General features: G+C 53.6%; 1 protein-coding gene across 2 annotated transcripts in view; it reads right to left on the minus strand.

The window, feature by feature from the left end:
- The window catches only part of KIAA1671 (KIAA1671 ortholog), a 199327-nt gene that overhangs the window by 121730 nt on the left and 55431 nt on the right, over positions 1-22166 (minus strand). For both annotated transcript variants that reach the window (XM_042961421.1, XM_007082499.2), the window contains 4 exons: positions 19458-21065; positions 17383-17470; positions 11913-14762; positions 4850-4984 (listed from right to left, as the gene is read on the minus strand). In XM_042961421.1, the coding sequence (XP_042817355.1) occupies positions 4850-4984; positions 11913-14762; positions 17383-17470; positions 19458-21010 (4626 nt within the window). In that variant the 5' untranslated portion in view covers positions 21011-21065. The remainder of the gene's footprint in view (positions 1-4849; positions 4985-11912; positions 14763-17382; positions 17471-19457; positions 21066-22166) is intronic.

Genomic DNA, 22166 nt, shown 5'->3' on the forward strand with positions numbered 1-22166 from the left:
ACCCAGCCCAAACCAACAACGTACCCACCAGGGGCCACTTCACAAATCTCCGCTTACCTCACCTCGAGTTGACGGCCTTCACAACTCTCCGCATTAGAATCCCAAATGGTTTTTCCCTCCATTCTCCAGTCATGTTAACGAAGTTATCAGACTCAAGTGCTTTCAAAGCTTTCAGTGTTGTTCTGGCAGGTCTGGTTCAAAGAGGGCAGCATGGAGGCCAAGCTGCCAGGAGGTGGCGCCACCCCTCAGAAGCAAGCGCCACAGTTTGCTCAGCAAGAGATGCAGGAAAAAGTCTGAACTTGGCATTAAAGCAATGCGCTGGGGGTGTCCGGGAATGAAGCATCAAAGTGTAAAAGCCTCCACACCGTCTCCTGGACTCTAGATCACATTCAGTGCATAGAACAGCTTCACACCCCTGAACCTTTGCCCCAGCTGTTCCCTCCACGGGGTGGGGGGGAGGGGGGCGGGTAAACCACCTCTTCCCGGATCACACCCATCTGGCAAACACCTGTTCATCTTTCAAGACCTCAAACAAGTGTCCCTCCTTTGAACCTTGAACAAATTAAAGGGAGGAATGCCGGGAAGGCCCATGGCACGGTGCCGGGCACATAGTAAGTGCTCAATGAACAGGAGCGTTTAGAACCCACTGCAAGTGTTTATCTACCTTCTTATTTATCTGTGTCTCGTTTATAACTGTAGCCCAATGCCCAGCACAGCACCAAGGACATGTAGATAAATATTTGTCAAGGGGCACCCAGGGAGCTCAGTCGGTTGAGCGTCCGACTCTCAATGTCGGCTCGGGTCATGATCGCGCGGCTTTGTGGCTTTGAGCCCCGCGATCGGGCTCTGCGCTGGGGAGCCTGCTTGCGATTCTGTCTCCCTCTCTCTCTGCCCCTTCCCCACTTGTGCTGTCTCTGTCTCTCTCAAAACAAGTAAATAGAATTTTTTACAAAATTGTCAGAAGTAAGACTGAGACCACCCCCCAACATTCCGCCTCGGCCAAACTGGTCTATTCACTCTTTCCCAAACATGCCTCCTCCATCACCCCACCTCCATACCTCCATATGCAATTCCTCCTTCCTTGGTGTCCTTCCTCTCCTCCTCCTCCAACTAACTAGACCCTCCTAGGCTACCTGCAGGTCCCACTGAAGTGTAGCCCCAGGAAGCTGGGAGAATCTCCAGGGCCTGGCACACAGTGGGCCCGTGAGAGAAGGAGCCCGCAAATGCTGGCCCAGGGTTTGGAGATTTGGGAGAACATTCTCAAGGTCAACAGAGGCCCGCCACCTGCCCCATTACAGGGAACCCCCCACAGCTGGTGGATGTGTACCTTCAGTCACGGGAGAGGCCTCTGGGGCAAACTGTGACCCAAGGCCATGGTCCACAACCGAGTCACTGTGCTTTAGGACACCTGCCTGAGTGCAGACCAAAGGCTCACTTTCTGGGGAAAGGAGGGCATGACCATCCACGGAAGGGTGAGGGACGAGGCCCGGCACAGGGCTCGGATTTGCCACAAGGACCCAACGTCCTACTAAGTATAGCCCTGGAAGCAAGAGGGGAGCACTGGCCAGGGAGTCCAGAAACAGGGTCTATAGTCCCAGCTCTGTCCTGGCTGCAGCGGGGCCCTCCCTGAACAAGACATCTCCCCTTGCTTGGCCTCAGTTTCCTCAACAGCAGAGAAACTTCTAGATTGGGGACGCCTTCCTGTTCCATCGAGTAGCCCTTCAAGAGAAGGTAGAGGAAAAAGAAACTGACGGCAAATAATAATTAACGATAGAGTAACAGCAGGTGACATTTATCAGGTAGTTCCTCTCCACCCAGCACTGTGCTCAGTGCTTTATGAACATCTTGGCATCACAGCTCCAACCTGGGAGACATACTTAATGGCTCCGGGCCTCAGTTTTCCCATCTGTCAAATGGGGATAATACTAGTAACTATACCACGCATTAAGCACCGTAACTTATTAGGCATTATTATTACCATGATTCCCAAAAGAGAGGCCCCGAGTGGTAAACTCACTTGCCCACTGCCTCGATCAAGAGCCAGGGCCACACTGGTCTATCAGTGCTCAGGGCTGTGTGTCAGCCAGGTGGGGGCGGGGCTGTGCAGATTAGCGGGGCATCAGGCCGGGCAAGTTCCAGGCACCCTCCAGAGGGCGGCCGCGGCAGAACAGCTGGCGGCCAACCCCGGGCTGAACAAGTATCACATTCTCACCCCCAGGGCCAAGGTTGTCTTTGCTCCCTTGTGAGTGAAGGCACCAAGTGTTGCAGGCCCAGAGAGGGGCTGGCAGGGGTTGGTAGCAGGCCAAAGACACCGTCCCGGGGCAGACAGGGCCCAGGTCAGAGGCTGGAAGCAGAAGAGGCCTAGTCTCCATCCCAGCTCCCTCATATGTTAACTGTGTGGCCTTGGGCAAGCGACTTGACCTCTCTGGGCCTCAGCTCCCTCCTCTGCTAAATGGGATTCATACTCCCCACCATGGGGGGTAGAATTGGGATGGACAAGGCCCGAGACCAGGCTCAAAACATGGAGAACCCAAACTGGGAACCCGCAGCCCGGCGTCAGTAATCAAGAGTGACCAGAACTGTAGACAACGTTTATGGGGGGACCCCCTCAGGCACCTCAGGAAATACAACATGCAGGTCTGACAACTTGCAGAGAAGTAAGGGCGGCCAGCAGGGCCGAGGGCTCAGGACCCCAGTCCTCACCTGGAGGGTCACCCTGACTAAGTCCGGCCTGCTCTCTGGGCCTCAGTTTCCCCTCTTACAATGAGAGAGCTGAAAAAAGGGGGGAGGGGAGGGGAAGGGGGAGAATGAAGGGAAAGCTGTCACTGCAGCCCTGGTATTCATTGAGGATCAATTCCTCTGAGTGCTGAGCGATCTCATTACAGCTCACAAAAATGCTCCTGAGGTCAGATAGGACCATCCTCGTTTTACAGAAGAAAAAACTGAGGCACACTGAGGTCCGTCAGATCACTTGCCCAAGGTCACACAGTGACAGAGCCGGAAGTGGAGCCCACTTCTCAGCCTCCAGTGCCCAATGCTGAGGTCCTCGGAGTGAGGCTTTTGGAGCCATCAGAAAGTGAGCTGAACACCACCACCCCCTGGTGGCCACTCCCTGGAATTGCAGGTGTGAGTCCTCAAAGCAGAGACATGAGGTCTGAGGCCCCCACCCTGCCCACCCGCCTCTGAGGAGAGGAAATCAAGCAGGCTGCAACGGGACAGAGGCCTCGGGGAGCCACAAGGAGAGAGCCAAGGCAAGCCACCTGAGGACTCCAAGGACAAAGGCTCCTCAATGACAGAGAGTGGAAGAGGGGAAGCCCGGCCACCAGGGAAGATGCCAGCAAGCAGAGACTATAAAAAGATAGGCCTTAAATGCTTTTCTCTCCATAACCTCTGTTTGGCTTACACACACGAAAGTTCAAGTACAATCAGATAAGCTGAGTCGGTGCCACCGGAGAGGCAATGAGAAAAGGGTAAGGAAGAAATCACTGGAAGGGAACATTTAACAAAAACACCAGGCGGTTTCAAATGTACACAGGTCTATGGCTGGGATCTGAACACCCAAGCTTTCTGGGGCTGCTCAGCAGACGTTAGCTGAGGTCTGAGCGTGAGCTCCCGCTCTGACATATAGTCAGCCCCCCTGACTCTGGTATAGACATTCTCCCATCAAGAACCCTGCGGGGGGCATCCTTCTTCACCACGAGCTGCAGAGGACGAACCCGAAGTTCAGGGAAGAGTGACTTCTTGCCCATGACCATAAAGCCAGAAGGGATGGAACCTGGGATTTAAATCCTGGAGCTTCCCATATCTCCAAGACCCGAGACCAGGCACAAGTGTCCTTGAAATACACAGAGCTTGTGATCCAAATGACCTCGTGAGCAGAACTGGGGTTGCCTCATTAAAGAAATACCTATCTTGGGGCGCCTGGGTGGCTCAGTCGGTTGAGCGGCCGACTTCGGCTCAGGTCATGATCTCGCGGTCCGTGAGTCCGAGCCCTGCGTCGGGCTCTGTGCTGACAGCTCGGAGCCTAGAGCCTGTTTCCGATTCTGTGTCTCCCTCTCTCTGACCCTTCCCTGTTCATGCTCTGTCTCTCCCTGTTTCAAAAATAAATAAAACGTTAAAAAAAAAAAAAAAAGAAATACCTATCTTAACAAGTGAGGAAACAGGCTAAGAGAGAGGGCGAGTGCTGGCCCAAAGAAACAGACTCAGTGACAGGCAAAGAGAGACTCGAAAACCAGAGTAATAATAACAATGGTAACCATAACACTCATTAAAGTGTGACTGTGTCCCCATGACCATGCCAAACGCTCCCTGCACCATCTTCTCTGAGCCCCCATGGCAGCCCTGTACAGTAGATGCTGTTATTATCCCCATTTCACAGATGAAGAAACTGAGGCCAAACACCCGTCTGCACGCAGAGCTAGGATTTGAGCCCTGGTGACCTGGCTCCAGGACCAGCCTGGTTAAATTAACGGCGCAAAAGAAACAGAAATCATGATCTTGTTTTCCAGGGAAAGAAGCCAATTGCTGAAAGAGACTGAGAGGGGCGGTGTTGGGACTCGAACCCAGAACCTCAAGGCCCCATGGCCTGTTCTCTTATCTGCTCCACGCCAGGCACAAGATACCTCTCTGCATTGGGCTGGAAACCCAAGACGAGCAAAGGCTTCCTGGCAGAGGCACCAAACACCCTCCACGTCGAGAACCGTGGCCAACATCAGATTCCGGGACAGCCACCTGCCCCTCCGCGACCCCCTCAGGCCCCCAGGCCAGCCATGACTGTCCATACAACCACAGTCCCAGCGGTGTCCCACCCCCTCACGAGTTCCAGTCTGGCCGCACCAGCGTCACTCACCACAAAAGGCCCGCTCCTCCTGTCTTTGCAGAAACTGTGACTTCTCCGGGGTCCCGAGGCTGCAGGGGACACCTGCCAGAGTAGCTGCTCACTGTCCTGCGGGGCATCCTCCCTCTCTGGGTCTTGTGGCAGCACCTGAGACATAGAACACAGGCAAAGGATTTTCCTGGGGCTTTTGCATTTACAGAACAAATCTGTCATGGTGAGAAACTCCATTCTGTACCTAAAAGAGCAAAACGAAAACTAAAGCCCACCCCACAACGGTCTGCCTTGATGATGGGAGGTAATCTACGGGGTCTGGGTTCAGCCCAGTCTCGGCCACTTAATAACTGTGTGACCTCAGGTCAGTGCCTTCACCTCTCTGAGCCTTGACCATGTGGGGTAAGACCCATAATAAGAGTGTTCGGCTTCTAGGCTCAGGGGAGAACCAAGTGAGAGCAGCGCACGCAAAGTCAGTGACACAGTGCTGCCACCAGGCGGCAGTGTGCCCGACGAGTCCTGGGCACCTGGCTGGCTTCAGGCTCATCTCCCCCCATGCCCGGCAAGTGGGGAGCCCTCCATAAATGTCAGCCAGCCCTACACTCTCTCTGCACAGACAAGGATAGGAAGGCGCAGAGAGGGAAGACATCTGCTTAAGAACACACAACATGAGTGAAGAACAAGGCTGGATTTTGGATCCCTTGCCTCACAGCCTCTTTTTGAAACCCTCTGTGTTTCCTCCTACCTCCCTTCCTGATCCTTCTCAGGCTCCCCGCATCTCAGAGGGATGTCCACTCACCTAGGGCCAGCCCCAGAGCTTTCTCTTTCCCTGTTTCATTATTCCCTCGGGGATCTCTCATAACACCCCCTGGCTTTAAATAAATCCCAAGCGTGCACAGACAACTCCAGATTTTGTCTGTCCACGTTGGGACCCCACAACATCTCCCTGCACCGGTCACACTCATCTCTGACTCCACATGCCCCAAACAGATCCTCCCCTTCCCTTCCCTCCAAAACTGCTCCTCCCCTGCCCTGTCCATCACCCAGCCGTGCCAGCTAAGACCCTCAGGTCGCCCTCCAGTCTCTTGCTTCTGTCCACCTCATCAACGAAGCAGAGACTCTGCCTTCGAAACACGCTTCAAACCGCACATCATAAACCAAAATCAACTCAAAATAGATCAAAGACCTCAAGGCCAGAGCAAAACCTAGAAAACTCTCAGAAGAAAATAGGGGCGTAAATGTTCACGGCCTCGGATGAGGCAATGGTTTCTCAGATATGGCATCAAAAGCACAAGTGTACCAAGGAAAAATAGATTGGAGCTCACCAAAATGAAAAACTTTTGTGCTTCAAAAGGCACCATCAAGAAAGTGAAAAATAAAATAAAACCCACACAATGGGAGAAAAATTTCTGCAAATCACAGGTCTGTGAAGGCAGTTGGGTCCAGGATATATAAAGAGCAATTACAAATCAATAATAAAAGAGAACAATAACCCAACTTAAAAAATGGACAAAGAAGGGATACACATGGTCAAACAGGCACATGACACGATGTGCCATTGAAAATGCAAATCCAAACCACGATGATACCTTTATACCCGGTAGGATGGCTGAACCAAAGAGACAGTAAGTGTTGGCGAGGATGTAGAGAAACCAGCCTTCATGCACTGCTGACACAATGTGCAATGGTGAGATGATCTTGGGAATCAGTGGCTCCCTTATGCTCTGGCTCCTGCCCCCTGTGCCCACTGGCACCCTTCCAGCATCCACGGGACCGGCTCATCCACATGATGGCCATCACTCAGGTCCCCTTCCCTGGGGATCTTCTCCTGGCCACCCTCTTAGAGTCACCTCCCCATCGCCTCTTTTTCTATCTCCCCAGGACTTAGCACTCTCACTCACTTGAGGTCTGCTTGCCCCCCCAGACCTGAGCCATCCATGGGCACATTCTGCGATTATGGAGATGTTCTCTATTCGGGCTGTACGATAACAGTCGCCCTGAGCCACCTGTGGCTTTTGAGCACTTGAACATGGCTCAAGTGGGACTGAGAAGCTGAATTTTTAAAGTTATTTAAACTGATTTACATTTAAATGGCCACATGTGACTGGTGGCTGCCTTATTGTGTGACACAGCCTGATACAGTGGGCTGGTCCCTCCAGCAGCCGTGGTGCCTAGATCACGGCCTGGCTCAGGGCTAGTGCATTTATTAAATGTAGTAAATGAGCGGAGGTCTGGAGGCGCTTCTTCCAGATTCCGTCAACCCTCCTTCACATCAGGCCCTGGGCCGCGGTCTTGACCACACATTATTTCATGATAAATCTCCAACAAACCACGAAGCAGGCAGGATTCGCATTCCACAGATGAGGAAATTTAGGCTCAGAGAGGTCTGGCGAGATGCCCAGAGTCACACAGCTAATAAATAACGACGCTAGGGCCTGATCTCGAGTCTGCCCGAGAGGCAGTCCGGGGCCGCCTCCAGGGGGAAATCAAATCATAGACGTACAAATGGTTCACCTCGCTAATAGAGAACTCCAATAACTCGATGAGAAAAGGGCCATGGTCCAAAAGAAAAGTGGGCGGGACTTGAGCAAGCAGGTCACAGGAAGGAAATACAAGGAGCCTCATCCATGTGACAACAGGTGGGGCGCTCATCAGGGGCAGGAGATCCAGAAGTCTGGTAACACACCCGGCTGGTCAGGCTGAGGGGACGTGGGGCCCTGCCCCTGCTGGCGAGGCTATCTGTAAAAGGGCATAGCCCCGGACGACACAGGGCACTTTGGCACAATCCCGCAAGATTACAACTGCATTCACCTTCAGACTATCGCCATTCTCAACCCACGGGCAAACCTGCACGTGTGCAAAAGTGACGTCTGCCCGTGGTTTGTAAATAGCCAAAGATCAGAAATATCGCCCTGTCTACCATATGGCAATCGAAAAGAATGAGGACACCCTCTATGGGCTGAATCCAAACGCTCCCAAGGACACTCACACAGGGGGAACAAAAAAGGAAGAGTCAAATCTAACAAGGGTGGGCCCCACCACAGAGATTCCAACCAGTCTGGTCCGGGGCGAGGCCCCTGCATCGCTCTCTTTTAGGGCTGCCTGGGTTACTCCCATGTGCACCCAAAGTTCCAACCACCTGGAGAGAATGCGCTCTTTGACGGAGAAAAAAACCAGAGGCAAAATTAGGAATATGTGTTCATGTTTGCTTGTATTTTCAGAAAGAGACGCTGTATGAATTCGGACCAAAAAAGAATCTAAGTGGTCAAGGGATGGGAGGAATGCAGAGGATTTATACTCCATGCCTTCAAGTATTTTTGGAGCCTCTGGAAAAGGTTCTCTCTTTTGAAATGAAAATAAATCATTTAATTAAATGGAACACTGCAATCGGGCCTGGGACAAAGTTATGTATGTGGATAGGGGGGCCTGGGTGGCTCAGTCAGTTAAGCGTCCGATTTCAGCTCAGGTCAGGATCTCACAGCTGGTGAGTTCGAGCCCTACATCGGGCTCTGTGCTGACAGCTCAGGGCCTGGAGCCTGTTTCCAATTCTGTGTCTCCCTCTCTCTCTGCCCCTCCCCTGTTCTCCCTCTGTCTCTGTCTCTGTCTCTGTCTCTGTCTCTCCCTCTCAAAAAAATTAAACATTGGGGTGCCTGAGTGGGTCAGTCTTTTAAGCATCTGACTTTGGCTCAGGTCACGATCTCAGGGTTGGTGGGTTCAAGCCCCCCATCGGGCTCTGTGCTGACAGCTCAGAGCCTGGAGCCTGCTTTGGATTCTGTGTCTCCCTCTCTCTCTGCCCTCCCCCACTCATGCTCTGTCTCTCAAAAATAAATAAACATTTTAAAAAATTAAAAAAAAAAAAAAGTATGTGTATAAAAAAAAAAAAAAAAAGCTTAGTCTTGAGGAGCCTGGGTGGCTCAGTCTGCTAAGCGTCTGACTCTTGATTTCAGCTCAGGTCATGATCTCACGGTTTGTGGGTTTGAACCCTGCATCAGGCTTCTTTTTTTTTTTTTTTTTTTCCTTAAAAAAAAAAAAAAAGCAAGTTGTAAGATTTCCTGTAGAATATTACCATGTTTCTGTAAAAGAGTATGCTATACCTGTGTCTGTATCTGACGGGGGCTTCCTTACCCACGGAGTGACGCACACTAAGGGGCTGGATGAGCCTCGGGTGCGGGCAGGGGACAATCTGCACTGAAGCCAGGAGAAAACTCTTCCCTGGTTGTGACAAAGAAAATGTCTTACACTTGGGGTGCCTGGGTGGTTCAGTCAGTTGAGCATCCTAGACTCTTGACTTTGGCTCGGTTTGTGATCTCATGGTTTACGGGCTCGAGCCCCACATCAGGCTCTGCAGTGACAGGGCAAAGCCTGCTTGGGATTCTCTCTCCCTCTCTCTTTGCCCTCCTCTTGCTCTCTCTCTCTCTCACTCTCAAAAATAAATAAATAAACGTTTAGAAAGGGAGGGAGGGACGGAGGGAGGGAGGGAGGACGGAAGGAAGGAAGGAAGGAAGGAAGGAAGGAAGGAAGGAAGGAAGGAAGGAAGGAAGGAAGAAAATGTCCTACACTTTGCCAAACGTGCCGTAAGGGCAAAACTGCCTGTAGCTGAGAACCACTGACAGGTCTGGAAGGCTGTGCCCCAGACCCATCATCTAGGGGAGCTTTTCCTTCTGAACTGTATGTTTCCACCACACGGTTCAGTTTCACACAAGCGTTCACTCCTTTTGCAATAAGGAAAAATACAACAGCTACAAATAAAGATACATACCATGGACAAGCAGCTCTGTGGTGTTTAGGAAAAGCCACAACATATCAAACATGGTGACCGTGGTTGCATCTTGGCGTGGGGGGGGGCGGGGACAGGAAGGGGGCTCAAGGGGTATGCTTTTTTATTCGCTCAGGTAAGGTCTGAATTTTCAACAACCAACACCTTGTCCTTCTGTATTGCTTCTGTTTATTTTTTCAAGATCAAGAACCAGCGATGGTCAGGCAGGAGGGAAGGGAAACAGGGAGCTGGTCCAAGGCCTCCCAATCCCTCAGTGAGAAAACAGATCCCCTGACAACGAGCACTCGTGGGGCCTGCGCACCCCGGGCGGGCGTCCAAGGCCGGGCCGGGGCCCCCCTCCCCACAACGCCCTTCCTCTCCCGCTGCCGCCAGGCCCCGAGCAAGGCGCTGGCAAAAGGACCAGGTGTCACCTTTCTTTGCCCCCTCCCCTCTCCTGCTGTTCCCACAATAACAGCCTCGTGAAACCCTCCTCGGGCAGCGCATCCGCACAACCCACGGGCCGGTCCTGTGCCCACGCCCACCGGGGGCCCGGCCCGCTCGGTCTCTCCATTTCTACCAACAGGGCTGCTGGGCAGAAACTTCGGTCACCTCCGCGGAGGAGTGTGCTTTACACACAGCTGGTGAGCGGCACAGAGGAGTCTGAACGTGGTAACTGGAAAACCCCGGTCGACCCCGTGGGTCGGGGGGATGGTGACACTATCCCACTCTTTTCGTGTCTACAACATCCCTTCCCAGGCGGGACCCTCTGCTTTCTTTTCTACAGATGAGGAAACTGAGGCTCGGGCGCCTCAGGGAAAGGGTTTGCCCTTCGTCACTCGGTCCGGGTGGCAGATGTGGGACTTGGGTGCCAGCTGGCTGACGCCACAGCGTATGAGTGGCAGTGCAGGGACCAAGGTTCCGCACTGCTCCCAGAGCTTGCCATGTCTGGTCCCCACCTCCAAACCTTTGCGCGTGCTGTGCTTCTGCTGTGAATGCCCTCACCCCCCGAACCAGCCCATCCAAACTCATAACCACCCCCCAGCGTGGGCTCCGGCCAGCAGCTCCTCCAGGATGCCTTCCCGGGCCTCTTCTCCAGCACCTCACCTCCGCGCCTGATCATTTCCTGGCCGTGGGTCACCGTGTCCCATCTCCCCGCAGAGATCATAAGCTTCCCGAAGGCAGGCTCCATGCCTCAGATTTCTTCCCCACCTTCAAGATTCCTCATTTACCACCGAGTAGCCTACGTGAAAGCTTGGGTATCGAGCCAGACCTGGGTTCAAATACTAGCTTTGCCACTTGGTGCTGTGTGACCTGAGACACGTTACTTAACTTCTCTGAGCCTGGGCTTTTTCAAGGGTACAAGACGATTGCACCCGCAGCAGACGTTGTGGGCGCCCAGCCCTGCGCTCAAGGACCTGCCGATGGCAATGGGGTCCTGCCGCGTGGGCAGTTTTCTCTCCCCCACTGAGCATAATGGAAGAGTCTGAATGCTGAGAGTCCCAGAAACAGCCCCCAGTGAGGACAGAAGGGAAATGGAAAATACATATGCCAGGCTCCTTGCTTCTTGGACAGGACAACTCAGGGGTGATCTATGCTACTGCTCCAACGAGAATGAGCCTCAGATACCCACAGGGGCACTTTTAACACCTGCCTCACTTCTCCACTGGGGATCCCAGCGGGGAATCACCTCCTCAAACAGCTACTTGCAAAGGCCTGCCTCTGTGGAAACTCCAACTGTCCCACAAAAGAGGGATTGTCATGAGACTCACCTAAGATCGCTCACTCACTCGGGGCGCCTGGGTGGCTCAGTCGGTGAGGCATCTGACTCTGGATTTCGCCTCAGGCCACGATCCCAAGGTTTGTGAGATCGAGCCCTGTGTAGGGCACTGTGCTGATGACTGGGAGCCCGCTTGGCATTCTCTCTCCCTCTCTTTCTGCCCGTCCCCCACTCTGCTCACCCTCTCTCTCTCAAAATAAATAATTAAACATTGAAACAGCCAGTATTCCCTGAATGCTCACAAAATGTCATGCATGATGCTGAATATGCAGGACACGACAATGAACTTGATGACAACACACAGGAACGGACAGAGGGTGCTCAATAAATGATACCGATCGTCACCATCATTCTAGGCCAGAGGTTTCAAACTGGTGGCCCCGTGGACTAAATGGAGGCATCGCGTGTCAAGAACTGGCCGGAACTGAGCTCCCTATTTGCCACAATCCCCGCCACTCATGTACATACCCACCTGGCCCATGTCGCATGGGATTTTGAGCCCCCCCCTGGCCTATGTGTTTAATCAACACCTTACAAAACTGACCACTCACCTTCTGAGGGTCTCGAGTCCCCGACTCTCGCCGACAGAGCCCCATTTTGGTCTCCTTGACCTCAGAACTGTCTCCGGGGAGGCTGGACCTCCCCTGGGGCTGCTCTCGTCTCCTCTCTCTGGCTTCCTGCATGGCAGACAGGCCCTCTCGGATTTTGGCAGGCGGACCCTTCTCCGAATAGGCTCTCTTGACATCCAGCTGTGACCTGTCACGGTCGTAAGGGTGACCACCCCACTGGAACACACTGGCCTCCTCTTCCGTCCTGATGGATTTCCTCGGGGTCCCTCTCTTCTGGTGAGCAGGGGACGACTTGGGCAACACGCTGGCCCCACTGCCCAGATCCTCCCAGGTCGGGGGCTTTGACTCGGCTGGGTACTTTGAATACTTTGCACCTTGATGTTTACTAGCAAAGGCCCTTCTGTCATCCTCGGGGATTCCTGAGACTTTTCTCCTGGGACCAGTGGGGCCTGAAGAAACCCCTGGATATTTTTCAGAAGGAGCTGAGACTGGCAGAGCCCACAGAGGAGAGCTGGATTTGGTGTTTGTGGTTGCCCCCAGGGTCTCTGCCCGCGGCTTGCCAGGGTCAGGAGCGGAACTGTGGTTTGCTTCGGTGAAACCTGCTTGTCTCTGGAGACCCTCGGCTTCGGGCCTCTCCTTCCAGCTCCTCCTTCTTGGTTCCACCCTGCCTAGATGGGCTGGCCTCTCCTGAGTCGAGCCACTGGGCACCGAGGGTGCCCCCTCCAGGGGTTCCTCCACCTCCTGCTTCTTGTACTCTGCCATCAGGGCGTCAATGTCAAGAACACTGGATCTGTAGCCATCTCTGATTTTACCCGGGACCCTTGCACTGACCACCTCAGTGCCCCTTCTGGCGAGGAGATCGTTGGCTTCTGGGTGACTTTTGGAAGCCGGGGGCGTTTTGGGAGTGCCGCTGGGGGACGTCTTGGTCCCACAATCCTTCCAACTGTTCTGAAAACCGGTGCCATCTTCTGGTCCCCGATGACTCCATGAGGCGTCGGCATCCGTGATTCTTTCACCAGAAGGATCCAGAATCCTGTCTCCAAGAGGTGACAGACGGTCTGTTGGCTTCAGAGGCTTTGAAAAGCTTGTGTGGTCGTGCTCTCTGCCCTTAGTCCAGTTTTTACTGCCCTTGCTCTCCAGTGGCCCTTCATGGTGAAGAGAAGCCAAGGTAGGTGTTCGAGGATGAGGAGATGGAGGCGGTGCTGGTTTTCTAGAATGTTCCGTCAAGTTTTCGGGCCCTGACTTAACAGTACTTTTTGCTTTTTGAGTATCAGGAATCTGATATGTCACTGCAAAAAATGTCGCCTTGGGTTCCAGAGAGAACCGTTGCTTCACCGCTGGGCGAGTCTGGTCCTGTGAAGCACTTGGGTTCTCCTCCTGGGCCTCCATCCTGTTGTGGGAGAGCTGGGGTTTTCTTAAGGCACTGACGGTGGGGCTCAAACGGTCTGTTCGCCTCTGCTCCATCTTCGAGGTGTTTTCTGGGGCCAGGAAGCTGAACTCCTCAAACTTCACGTCGTGCGGTAATGTCCGCCGTCGCCACCTCTCGAATCTCTGGTCCGCGGGACCTGCCTTCCGCATCTTGACTTCAGGCTCTGGTGCCTGGGCTGGCCTGGGTTCACCCTCACCGGAAGCCACAGTGAGGGGCCCTCTCTGCACAAGCGCTTCTGGATGTGGTCGGGCTCGGAAGTCGGAGGGCTCGTCCTTAGCCAGACAGAGAGGATCCAGAGGGCACCCCCGGGGGGGACCCCTTTCTCCCGCTGAGCTGCAGCCTCCTGACTTGTTTCTGGGCCCAGCGGGCCCCTCGTGCGGGGCCTCCCAGACGGCCACCTGGATGGCCCTCCCAGAGGGGACTTCGGAGCCGCACGACCTGGCTGAGCGCTCGCTGTTGGCCCCGGGGCTCAGTTCCGAGCCTTTCTCTTCACTGGCCACCACGGTAGCTTTATGCCAGTTCAAGGTCGCCCCCCCTGTCCATTTGGGTGACAGGCAATTGCCCCCAAACGTGTCCTTTGGCTCCCGGAAGTCAGGCCTTGGCTCACTGACCTCATGAGTCCCTTGAGCTTCCCAAATCAAACTGGCCCTGTGGATGGACCCCGCCTGACCTTCCAGCCTGCACTCTGGCTCTGCAGGGGTGACCTCACGGGACTGCTGCCTCCCCTTTGGTGACAGCCGAGACCTGCCACTTCTCAGGGTCATGGCTCTTTCCTCCAACGCCACGGAGACGGCCTCACTGTGCGCACACTTGCCCACTGTGTGCATCATGTCATACTTGGGCTCGACCCTCTGGGATGAGGGAGGGTTTTCAGCACGTTGGAGGAAGGGGTTCTTATTGTGTTTTTCGTCCAAAGGGTATTCTTCCGGGAAGGGCACGTGACACTGTATGGGTTCACCATTTGAAACAACAGTCTGTCCCCATTTCTCTGCATCAGGATTTTCGAACCCTCTGGAGCTCTGTTTCTTGAGGGCTGTCTTTTCAGGCAGGTCCTTCCCCAGCCATGAGCTTCTCTCGCGCCTGGGTCTGAACTCTGAGACACTGGCATCAGCCACATCTCTGGGGGCCATGGCCGAGGGACAGTGTCCTGACTGGTCAGCCACTGTGTGTCTCTCCACGTGATGCTCAAACACCGTGGCCCACACGGTCTGGAAGCTTCCATCATCTTCTGGAGTGCTGTCAGAAGGGCTCAGAGCCCCCACCGAGCTCTCACCCCGATGGTTGCCAGGGACTTGGTTAGGACTGTCCTTCCACTCTGTCTGCCTCGACTTCTCTCGGAGTGTTCCAGGCTTCCAGGAGCTTCTCAGGACGGATGCTCTATCCACAACATGCCCTTCCTTTTGCTGAAAAAAAAAAAGAAAATAAAAGAAACAATGCAACTGACGTTAAGGGACTTTGAAAGGGAAAGGAAGAGGTGGGTGATTAACACAGCTGCTTTTAAAATCACAACAGGGGCACCTGGGTGGCTCAGTAGGTTAAGCGTCCGACTTCGGCTCAGGTCATGATCTCATAGTTCATAGGTTCGAGCCCCACGTCGGGCTCTGACCTGTCAGCTTGCAGCCTGGAGCCTGCCTCGGGTTCTGTGTCTCCCTCTCTCTCTCTGCCCCTCCCCCACTGGTGCTCTTTCTGTCTCTGTCTCAAAGATAAATAAATGCTTAAAAAAAAAACACACAAAAAATACTATTTAAAAAATAAAAATACATAAAATCACAACAGTGAGATGCCATAAAATGTTAAAGACTCAACACACCCAGTGAGGGTGAGGATGTGGGAAAATGGACACTCTTGGAAACTGTTGGCAAGAACATAAAAATGTTCAAATGCGCGTTTCCTTTAATCTGGCCAATTTCCTGCCAAGACTCTTTCTTGGCTCGTGTGCCCAAGTCGGCGTCAATGAGAAGGCTCAGGGAGCACCACTTGAGGAAACAACACCAACACAGAAACAACCTAGGTACCCATCTGTAGGGCACGAGCTTTGACCTAATGCAGACAATGAAATGCCACAGGGCACTTGACTCCACAGAAGGGGGTGGGTCCCGATGTCATCTCTAACAACACACAAAACACTGTTGTGTGGGCAGGAGAAAAGCAGACTGCAGACAGTGTATTTCTAAAACGATTCCATTTTTTAAACAACTGCATGTGTATGTGTATATACAGGTAGATAAACAAGGGAGAAGAAAGTTCATCAGTGAGTAAGGGCATCAGAGCAGGAGAAAGGAATGAGGAGAACATCGTTTTTTCCTCTTACACACCTCAGTTCTGTTCGATTTTATAACAGGCGTGTGTGAATTAGCCATTTCTTAACCTTTTTTTGTTGTGAGAAGTAAGTCTACTTCAGGGCTCCTGGGTGGCTCAGTCAGATGAGCGTCTGACTCTTGATTTTGGCTCAGGTCATGATCTCAGGGTCATGGGATGGAGCCCTTTGTCGGGCTCCACACTAAGCATGGAGCCTGCTTAAGATTCTCTCTCTCTCTCTCTCTCTCTCTCTCTCTCTCTCTCTCTCTCTCCCTCTGCCCCTATCCTCGCTTGCACTTTATGTCTCTCTAAAATACAATGAAATGAAATGAAATGAAATGAAATGAAATGAAATGAAATGAAATGAAATAAGAAATAAGTCTACTTAAACAAGTTAAACAACGACTTAACCATCAAACTAGCCAATCCCATTCCTGGGTAGATCCCCAAAAGAAGGGAAAACAGATGTTCCAATAAAAACTTGTACACCTATATCCATAGCAGCACTATTCACAGAAGGTGGAAATCACCGAAATGTCCACCAGAAGAAGAATGGATAAACAAATTGGGGTCCACTTGTACAACGGGGTATTATTCAGCCATTAAAAAGGGACAGGGTACTGATTCACACTCCAACACAGAGGAACCTTGAAAACGTTATGCTAAATGAAAGAAGCCAGACAAAAGGATATGTGTTTTGTGATTCCATCTGTAGGGAATGTCCAGAATAGGCAAGTGTCTATAGGGACAGAAAGTAGATTCGTGGTTGCCAGAGGCCACAGGTGGGAGATGGGAAGTGACTGACTGGCTAAGAGTTTCCATTTGGAGTGATGAAAATTCTGAGGGCCCCTGGCTGGGGAGCGTGCAACTCGATCTTGGGGTCATGAGTTCAAACCCCACGCTGGGTGTAGAGATGACTTAAATAAAAATAAAAGTAAAAATAAAAATAAAAAATTCTGGACTAGGGGCTTCTGGGTGGCTCAGCTGGTTAAGCATCCAACTTTGGCTCAGGTCAGGATCTCACAGCTTGTGAGTTTGAGCCCCACATCGGGCTCTGTACTGACAGCTCGGAGCCTGGAGCCCGCCTCAGATTCTGTCTCTCTCTCTCTCTCTCTCTCTCTCTCTCTCTCTCTGCCCCTCCCCCGCCCGTGCTCTGTCTCTCTCTCTCTCTCTCTCTCAAAAATAAATAAGCATTTAAAAAACGATGAAAACTCTGCACGATGCATCAGCCACAAAACAGTTAGACCTAGTAGTGATTTCATAAGCTTTTTCTTATTAAACAGAATAAATAAAAATAGTTTTACGCAATTTAGCTTCCCTCCTTCTGCTATTGTTAGATGACAAGCTGAGGTAGGGAACAGGGACATAATGAGGGAAACTGAGGGAGTTCCAATTAACAGTGTTTAATCTAAATTTTAAATTCTTAAAAAAGCAAGCGTTCGTACATAAGAAAGCCAGGCTCCGCTTCCTCTTTGCACAGGAAACGAAATAAAACCTGGCAATTACATTTGTAAACAATATTTAACACTAAGGAGGGCAGAATCACAAACCCAAAAGGGACCTAAAAAGTCCCAGCATTCAAGAAAGAAAAAAAAAAAAAACGTTTTCTTCTTCACGAGAGGCTTCTGATTGTTTCCTGGGTCTTGTGGATCCTGAAAGCTCTTTTTCCAGTAAGTAAAGCCACCCACTAGAAAACAAGACGTGCCAAACACAGAGGCTTCTCACCTTTTCTCTGGGTTCCTGAGGAAGCTCGCCACTTAGCTCAGAACACTTCTCATATCGGACTTCGTTGCTTGAAGCTGGGCTTGAAAACCTGGCACCAGAAGATCCAAGTTATTTGCACGGGGCCAGGAGCTGGGACTCCCTCCAGCCCACGCCCCGTAACTAGCTCAGGAACCCAGGGGTGAAATCGGCACGGAGATCAACAAGGCAACACGACCTGGTTTGCTTTGAGAAAAGATGTGTCTGTGGCCGCTCTAGCCACCAAACCGAGTAGGGCCCAGTGGGGAGAGTTTACCTTAAACACAGCATCACTGGGGTAGCAGGAGCCCCAGGCTTGGAAGAAGAGACCTAGGTGCTGTCCCAGCTCTACTGCCTCCGCACTGCAGGAGCTTGGGTTGTGCTTGTGGCCTCACCTGAGCCTCTGTCTCTTCATCTATGAAACGGGGATAATTAACACCTCCCCATCGTCTTTTGTAGGGCAGATAAGAGGCTACCCAAGGCCCTAATAGCTATGTGAGGGCGTTTAAGGAAGAGTAAAGATGCCCCAGGAGGGATAATTAATGGTTGTTGTTAGCAACCCCAGGCACAACAGCAGCCCCACCACAGACCTGCCACGGGACCTGGGGGTGGGGGGCCGCGTGGAATGTGTGGGGGCATGGGCAGGTCTCTGCCTCTCTGGGTAACCTTGGCCAAGTCATTGTCCCTCTCTGGGCCTCAGTTTCTCCATTTGCCAAGGGGAAGAGAACGAAAGGGTGTTCTGGTGTTAGCGTTTTCCCGTCTCTGAAGAGCTCCCTGGGGTGGATGCCTAAAGATGAATTCAGGGCTGAGGGCTACAGAGACCAGGGAGGGGAGAGAAACAAGCCACTTAAACTCGCCCCATTCTGCAATCCAGGGTCTGCCACCCAGGAGGCATGAGGCCACGGGTGAGTCGTTTCCAAACTCAGAGCCTCAGTTTCCCCATCTGTCAGATAAGAATAATCCAAGGCACCGGGAGGACGCAGGAAAAGGTGTGTGAGGTCCCTTGCATGGGTGCCTCTTGCTCTGGTATCTCAGCTCGGGCCTGGCTGCACGTGAGAATCACTTGGGAAGCTTTGAAAAACGACCAGGCTATGAGCCCCTCCCCAGATCAACCGAATCAGAATCTCTGGATGGGGGCAGGGGAGTGCCAGGCACCGGTATTTTTTTTTTTTTTTTTCCAGATGATTTTAAATGCTGAGAGCCACTGATCGAACCCAAGCCCAGCCGGCTGTCCTGGTTCCCAGGGCTGGGAGGGCAGTCTGCCCAGAGGTGGCCCTTGGAAGTTCCTTCCCCACAAAAGTATGCCAGTGGCATGCATGTCTTTAACGCGCCTGTTGTAGCCGGGGAGCCACTAGTGGGAAAACAAAAGAGCAAGAGATATCAGAGGCCTGGCTGAGCTTAGAAAATCATCGTTAACTAACAGGATTAATAATATCATTTGCAGCTACAATGTAGTGATGGCCTCCCATGGGCAGAGCGATTCACAGCATTATCTATTAGTCTTTGCCTTAATCCTTCAAGGAAGGTTTCGGTTTTAGAGACAAACCGAGGCTCAAGAGGGAAGGGGACTTGCTCAAGCTATCTTGACCCATCTGATTTTATTCGGGGGCCACTCATGGAGGCTTAGGCTATACAGTAAACATCCTCAGGCTTCTGGAAAGGCAAGCTTAGCGACGGACCCAGGCTGCACTGGAATTACACAGGGCTCCAGACTTCCTCGAGGCACTTCCCCTCTCCTATCCGCATCTGTGAAATGGGCACGGTATCTCCCCACTGCGAAGTGTAAAGCGGGGAAAGGACAAAGAAATGGAGCTGCTGGCACACAGTGAGCCCGGAGGGGAGCCGTGTTACCTCTCTGCCCCTCAGCTCCTTATCTGAGAAACGGAACCCAACGCCACCTCCTCTGGGGGGCTGTGGGTAAACCGAGAAAGAAGGGCGGGGGAGCTGCAAGGTGCCTAGCACGGAGCCTGGTGCCTGGTTCTCTTTCCTGAGGGGCCTCTCTGGTAGGCTGTCGGAGGCAGCTGGGGGCTGAGCGAAGCCCGTGGAACATTCCCACTTACGGTTTGGTCAGATCCGCCGACAATGGCCGTGCCTGGAAGGGCTTTCTCCTGATCTCTGGCTTTGCCTCTGAGCTCTCAGCGGCCCAGCCTTTGATCCGCTCCTGGACGCTCACAACCGCTTTCCCACGCTCTGGGGCAGCCAACGGGGGCTCAGGGGTGGCCGGTGGGTGTTCCGATTCTGCGGCCAAAGCCAAAGTGCTCTCCTCCCCAAACAGGCTGATGCCCTTCTTGATGCTGCCCCTGAGGGTCCATCCACCCTCCAGCCGGCTTTCCCCGTCGGCGGCTCTGCTCTTGACCTCAGCAATCTCTTGGTCTTTTCCTGGCCTGGGCGAGAGGGGCGGAGGCACCTTCTCCGGCTCCCTGAGCAGCTTCACTTTCTCCTCCCTGGGGTGCTGGTCAACCGTGGGGGTGCCCCTGGAGCCCCCAGCACTTCTGAGGCTGCCCGTCTCCGCCTGCTTAAAAAGCACCCTCTCCCTCTGTTCTCGGGGCTTCTTGGCTACCTCTGGGAAGTCTGAGTCTGGGTCACAAAGGCGAAGGTTTGCTTTGACCAAACACTCCCCATCCACTTTGGGCTCTGGGTCGGACCTCTCGGGCCCCCGACACTGGGCAGTGGAACCCGCAGTGGCCTCATCGGCCGCCTTCTTCAGCAAGGCCTCTCTGCTCTCAAACCGGGCCGTGAGGTCCACGGACAGGGGCCTGGGCCTCCTCACCCACGTCTTCTCAGGCGGGGTGGGGGGTGCTTTCCCCACCGCGGCCGCCCCGCCTGGGCCTGGCTTCTGAGGCTGAATGCATTCGATGAAAATGGCCGACACAGGCCTTCTCCTCTGGAGAGGCCTGGGCTCCAGAGCGAGGTCACCCGTGTCCTCCACACCACTGGCCTTTGAGACAGGCTCGTTTGGGCCTTTCTCTTCTTGGGGGGCAGCTGGCCTGGTGTCCTGTGACAAGGAGGCCGGTCGGGGAAGGGTCGCAGGCTTTCGGGCGGGCAGGGCGGGCTTGGTGGCCACCTCGGGCCGGGAGCCCCACACGGGCTCCTGAGACACACCCGTGGTGGCCTCCCGAGCCCCCTCATTGGCCCCCTTCCCCAGAATGGGGCCGGCTTTGGTGGTTTCAAAGAGAATCATGGTGCTGGGTCGGGGCCGCGGGAAGGCAGCCTTGCTGAACGAAGACGAGCTTCTCCTCAGGCCTTCCCCTTTCCCCGCCTCCTGCCCCACCAAGCCAGGCATCCTCTCGCCCAGGTCCTTTGCCACCACGTCCTGGGCGCGCCCACAGGGAGACGGGCTGGTTGGGCCGGGCCCCAAGGATGGGACGGGGGGGTTCACGTCCAGGACCTTCTCCCTGCAGAAGGGTTTGGGGGCAAGTCTGGGCAGCGGGAGTAAGCGGGCCGGGCTCCTGAGGGGGCTTTTTCCTTCCAAGAGCAGCGGGGAGGGTGGCCCGGGGGTGTCACCGGCCTGGCGGAAGTAGGTCCGCTTCAGGGTCTCCTCCTGGGCGATCTCGCCGAGGCCTGGCACTCCTGTCAGGGAAGCTATGGAGCCGACCTCAACCCGCGTCGCCATGGCTACGGTTGTGGGCCCATGGGGATTAAGAACATCCGAACCAGAGAAGCAAGCACTGAAAGTAAAAAAGAAAAGGAGGGGGGGAAAAAAGTAAATTTAAATCTCGGTCCGAGTCGGGCGCCTGGGTGGCTCAAGGCGGTTGGGCGTCCAACTTCGGCTCGGGACACGAGCTCACTATTCGTGGGTTTGAGCCCCGGGTCGGGCTCTGTGCTGACAGCTCGGAGCCTGGAGCCTGCTTCGGATTATAAGTAAACATTAAACAAATAAAATAAAATAAAATAAATCTCAGGCGGTGTCTGTGTCGAAGCAGAGGGGGCCGGGGGAACGGGCCCAGGAACCCAGCGCCCCGGGTACTGGACAACCACTCTCCACTGACCTCACCGGGCAAGTCCAGGCCAGCCTTTCCACCTCTCTGAACTCTTGGCAAGGTCGGTGGACTAAAGGGCCATTTCTAAAGTTTGTTCCAGGCCCAAGAAGGGTGGGGAAAGGGTGGCAACATTCCCTAGGAGGTTCCCCCCCTCGGTTAATCTCAAGGTCAGCTCTTAGGTAAAAAGTCATTATCTCTGCTACACAGATAAGGAAACCAGCTCAGAGATCACTTGGAGAGTAAGGGGCGAAGTCAGGATTCGAACTCGGGTCAGACCCCAAACGCACACCGCACACTCCCAGCCAGAGCCCCACTGAGAGCATCCTCACATCCCCTCACTCCTGTTACCCCCAAGCCCTTCTCCCACCTCCCAGGTGACCCTCCTCACAACTCTGTGCTGAGCACCAAGCTCAGAGAGGGTAGGTGACCAGCCCCAGCTCACACAGCTACCAAAAGCTGGAGTCCCTGAGGTCACATAAGTTCGTTCGTGGCCCCTGAGGTCCCAGGCTCAGCCCCCCAACCCCTCTAGACTGTCCCTTACCTCCACCTCCCTCCCCCACCACAGCCTTCCAGATGCCTTAAAACAAAAAGTCGCTTCATTCTTCACGCAACCTGCTGTCGTTCCTGGTTTGCCTTTGCAGTTCTCTCAAGGCAGGAGCCCTCCTCTCTCATTAATCCTGGCACAACCCTGAGAAGCAGGGATTATAACCATCTCCATTATGGGGATGAAAAGTAAGGGACCAGAGAGGTCTCCTGACTTGCTTACATCACACAGCTGAAACCTGACCT

Source organism: Panthera tigris, chromosome D3 (genome assembly GCF_018350195.1).
Source record: "Panthera tigris isolate Pti1 chromosome D3, P.tigris_Pti1_mat1.1, whole genome shotgun sequence".
Lineage (NCBI taxonomy): Eukaryota > Metazoa > Chordata > Mammalia > Carnivora > Felidae > Panthera > Panthera tigris.